Raw genomic sequence first — 4,285 nt, 5'->3', positions numbered from 1 at the left:
TATATATATATAGAATGGAAGCAACCATATGTAAAACACATTAAATAAGCACATTTTATGTCATCCTTTGCAGGATTCTGGAGTTGCAGGAGAAAGGAGACCTGGATGTCTTAAAACAGAAGTGGTGGCCTCGGACTGGCCGTTGTGACCTCAACAGCCACAGTAATGTCCAACCTGATGGTCGGTCGCTCAAGCTCCATAGCTTCGCCGGCGTTTTCTGCATCCTAGCAGCGGGGCTCCTGTTGGCCTGTCTGGTGGCCGCCCTGGAAATGTGGTGGAACAGCAATCGCTGCCGGCAAGAGCAGCCCAAAGAGGTGACCGAGCTCAGGGCGCGGAAGACAGAGCAGAGAGAGGACACTGCCACACTCTACTTTAAGGATCCCGCAGCAGACGCGAGCCCCGATTTAGTCGAGCTCCAGTACACACAGTTATAGGTGTGCCCTGATGAAATCAAAATTGGTCCCCCCGCCTATTTAACATAACAACACAATTTTCTTTGTGCTTGGGGTGTGCAACGGTGCCCTTGATGAAGCAGGCTTTACAATTTAGAATGTCACATTTACCAATAAGCAGTGATTGTAGACCATTTTAGAACACAACAGCTCTTTTTCAGAACACGGTGAATTGCTGTGTGCTGTTTACATAGGCAACTATCTTTCAAGGTAGCATTCTCACTGAAATGGCACCTCACCACATAGACAGCAACCTTTATAGTTCTAGTCTGTGAGCTCAATTACAATATTACAGTTAACATAGTGGCAAGTTAAAATGTGATGCTCCAAAAATGCATAGTACACAAGATATTTTATTTGACACCTTCAGTATTGAATGCATATTCAGCACTATCTTGGATAATACATTTTTTTGTTTGTTTTTTTAACTTGAGCTCATTGCACTGCATTTAGAAATGTATTTTCTCTAAACAACAAATGCATTAATGCTTTCCATTTTGATCAAAATAAGGTATCTAATCTTACTTCTGGATGAGCTTTTACATTGAGACATGCCTTGAAGTGTGAACAGAGTTATTATATTCCACCAATTACATTTTTTCTTTGAATCCGACAAATAGTATGCACATTTTCATTCTGAAAGTCTCTAAGGAGGCTAAATCATACTACAATTTTTTTTTATATTATCCAAATGATTATCAGACATTTTCAGCTGGGAAAAATATCTCAAATGCAAAATTTCTCAGAGCAACTTGCACCTTGGCAGTGAAAAAATAATACAAATGTTTTTCCAGTATTCTATACCAGAAATTTTCTTAGATCTTTGGCAACCCTGCAACGGTCATATAATTTATTTATTCTTTGTCCCATTTAATGTTTTAAACAACAATTTATGCCGTAATTGTCTTTCATGATGCAATTAAGTGTCTAAGTTATCTACTTCTAAATATCAGAATAACTGCTTTGCTTAATAACCTCTTTAATAAGCCTTCCTAAATCTTCATCCACTGCCAATGAAACTGCATGTTATAGACTGGACCAGGGTTGATGTGGATCCGTAAACTAAAGTGTGCGCAAATTGGGTGCTTGCATGATTCTGTCTGCTCAGCTATTCTTTAAAAGAATAAATAAATAACTAAATGAGCCACCCCAAAAAACATAACTCGAAGCCCGAACAGTCAATAATCCCTAGTAATTTACTGTGTGACATCCTGTTGCAATTATATGTCAATGTGGACAAGTTTTATGGATTTATTTATTTATCTCTATATTTTCTATTTTACATTTATTCTTCATTTGTTTATGATCTTATGCAGGTTACTAAGGATTACAGACTGGCAAGGGTTTCTGGTCCATTGACATATAATGATATTGCTACTGCTTCATCGGAGGGGAGCAAGGACATTTGGACAGACAGAGAAAGAGACTGGGATGAAGCAGAAGCTATTGACACAGGTCAGAATAGAATTGTAGGCCTCTTTTTTGATTGGCTGGGAATTAACTGGACCGGATGTAGAAGCCATCTAACATTAAAGATTTATTGATTTCTTTATTTTGTGTTTTAGTTGCCTCATTTAGCAGATTCATCTTCCAAATTGTGTTGGGTTTAGAATGACATCTCTGTTTTTCCTGCATTATTTATTCATTTCTTTATTTATTTGAACAATTACCATATTACCACATCAATGATTTCCAGTTCAATCAAAATCAGCGTTAAGAACACTCCTGCACCTTGATTGGTGGCATTTATTTGTTGAGACATTAAGCTATTGCAACATGATTATGAAATATATTTCAATAAGAGTTCCCCTAGTTGTGGCAGTGATTATTTAATTAGTGTGGATATCTTTCATGAATCAGTGATCCACATTTATGTAATCGCCTCATAATTTAAATGACTAAACAATAAAGAAATGTCATAATTGTGTTGAATGAAAAATGATGCATGGTGCATTTGCATACCTTCAAACAAAGGCGAGGATGCATCAAATTCAGTCAAGTGCTTGCTTAGTGGCATACATGATAATAAACGAAGCAACATGATTCCACAAGGATAAATGTCACTGCAAATAGCATCAGTAGGATGCCCTGGATGACTTTTTTCTCCTCCTGTGTAACTTACAGAAAAATCATAATATCACAATGTGAATAGGACTCAAATTTACATTTCAGAACTATTTAGATTCTTATCAAGATCCACTAACAAGAAAGTTGGCTGGAAATTGTTACATGGCCTGAAGCAAATACATACTCTCCACATAGATGATTGGAAAGCTTGAGGATCAGGTTTAGGTTTAAAAATTAACCTGCTCATTATCAGGATGATTGACATAAAAGCTGAGTTTGGGTAGTTTCCCCACCTGTTAACTGTTTGCAATAATAAGGCTAGGTCTCTGTGTTCTTTTACTTCATTCAAACTGCGGATACGATTTAAAAGTCACAGTTTACCATCTGTTGATTGATTATGGTGAAATGACTAAATGAATAGATGCGCTGTTTATAGGACAAGAGGAGTAAATTGGTAATTCCTGGCTTGGTGCACATATTTAGTTTGGAAGTCGTTGCAGTTAGAGAGATAATGCCCAGTCACGCATATTTCAGCACATCCAAATGCACTAATTAGATCTGAAAATATTGCATCCCTTAAGAGTCTAAAGTCGTCGCAGTACCTACGCAACTCTTCACTGGAATCAATGAAATGGTGGCTGTAGTCTGACAGAAACCAGACATGTTTTGGAAAAACACATAATTGAGTGTTTGCAGCTGAGAACTCAGGTTATTTCTTTCAGTTCAGTTTCTTTTTTTCTTTTTTTTGCGTTTCCTTGCTCACTTTTTTCAGCAAGACTCTACATTTATATATATTTCGTTTGAAAAATCCTATGTCATTATACTAATTTGATCCCAACTCTCTTCATTAGTTAAGACAAAAAAGGATTACTGAACTAATGAGAAAACTTGTGAAAGCATGTATCCCCTTGGAAATATTTGTAGTCTGCTTCAACCTAACACGACAGGCTAATTTACCCAGTGCAATTGCTTTACAATTCCAGCCTTAACTCATGACCTATCCCTTCCTAAAACTTCATTACTCTCTAATGTGTCTTTGCATTTGATGCTGCAAAGCTTTATTAATCTACATATCTGAGGATGCTGTGAGATCTAAACAAATGGTGTGTAACAGCTGACTATAACGGTGATGGGCTCTGGAGCCAACCTGTATTTCTTCTGCATAGTTAAAAAAAACAAGATAATTAAAAAAAAAACTTCAAAATGAATTGAAGATTACATGAGACCTATGGACTAATTAGGTCTCTCCACTTTGGCTTTGAATTACTACATTTATTTTATTTGTTCAATTTATTTGTGAGCTCATAAGTCCACACCTAACTAAAAGCTAACCAATAATATAAAATATGTAACAGGCAAATAAATAAAGTAATAATAATTTATTAATAACAATAATCATTGCTAATTAATTAATTATAAATATATTGCAAACAGGTGGATTTCAAGTCTTCTAAATTCATATAAACCTATGCTGCTGTTACTTCTGCTACTAGTGCTACTGCTACTACTACTACTAATAATAATAATCATAATAATAATAATATCAGTTTAATGTAGATGTAATTTGGATCTGTCNTTTTTTTTTATTATTATTTTCAAATTCAGTAGTTTAACATGTTTATGGTTTGCATTGTGGTACAAGAGAGTAATTATGGTATTTAATTTTTTTTAATAAAAAATCATATACAACAGTATTTGACCACAGGATGTAGCATATATTTTTACATACAATATAAACAGCATTGTTGTTGGTGGTGTTTTTTTGG

General features: G+C 35.3%; 1 protein-coding gene across 2 annotated transcripts in view; it reads left to right on the top strand.

Moving 5' to 3' along the window:
- LOC122355389 (glutamate receptor ionotropic, delta-1-like) overlaps nt 1-4,285 on the top strand; it is a 125,303-nt gene that overhangs the window by 118,345 nt on the left and 2,673 nt on the right. The window contains exons 13-14 of one of the 2 annotated variants that reach the window (XM_043253608.1): nt 74-434; nt 1,769-1,899. In XM_043253608.1, coding sequence (XP_043109543.1) covers nt 74-434 — 361 coding nt within the window. In that variant the 3' untranslated portion in view covers nt 1,769-1,899. Of the gene's footprint in view, nt 1-73; nt 435-1,768; nt 1,900-4,285 lie in introns of those variants that run through there. The other variant, XM_043253609.1, reaches the window with a different exon arrangement.

This window comes from Puntigrus tetrazona, chromosome 12 (assembly GCF_018831695.1).
Source record: "Puntigrus tetrazona isolate hp1 chromosome 12, ASM1883169v1, whole genome shotgun sequence".
Classification (NCBI taxonomy): Eukaryota; Metazoa; Chordata; class Actinopteri; order Cypriniformes; family Cyprinidae; genus Puntigrus; species Puntigrus tetrazona.
This window is presented reverse-complemented; position numbering and strand designations above follow the sequence as displayed.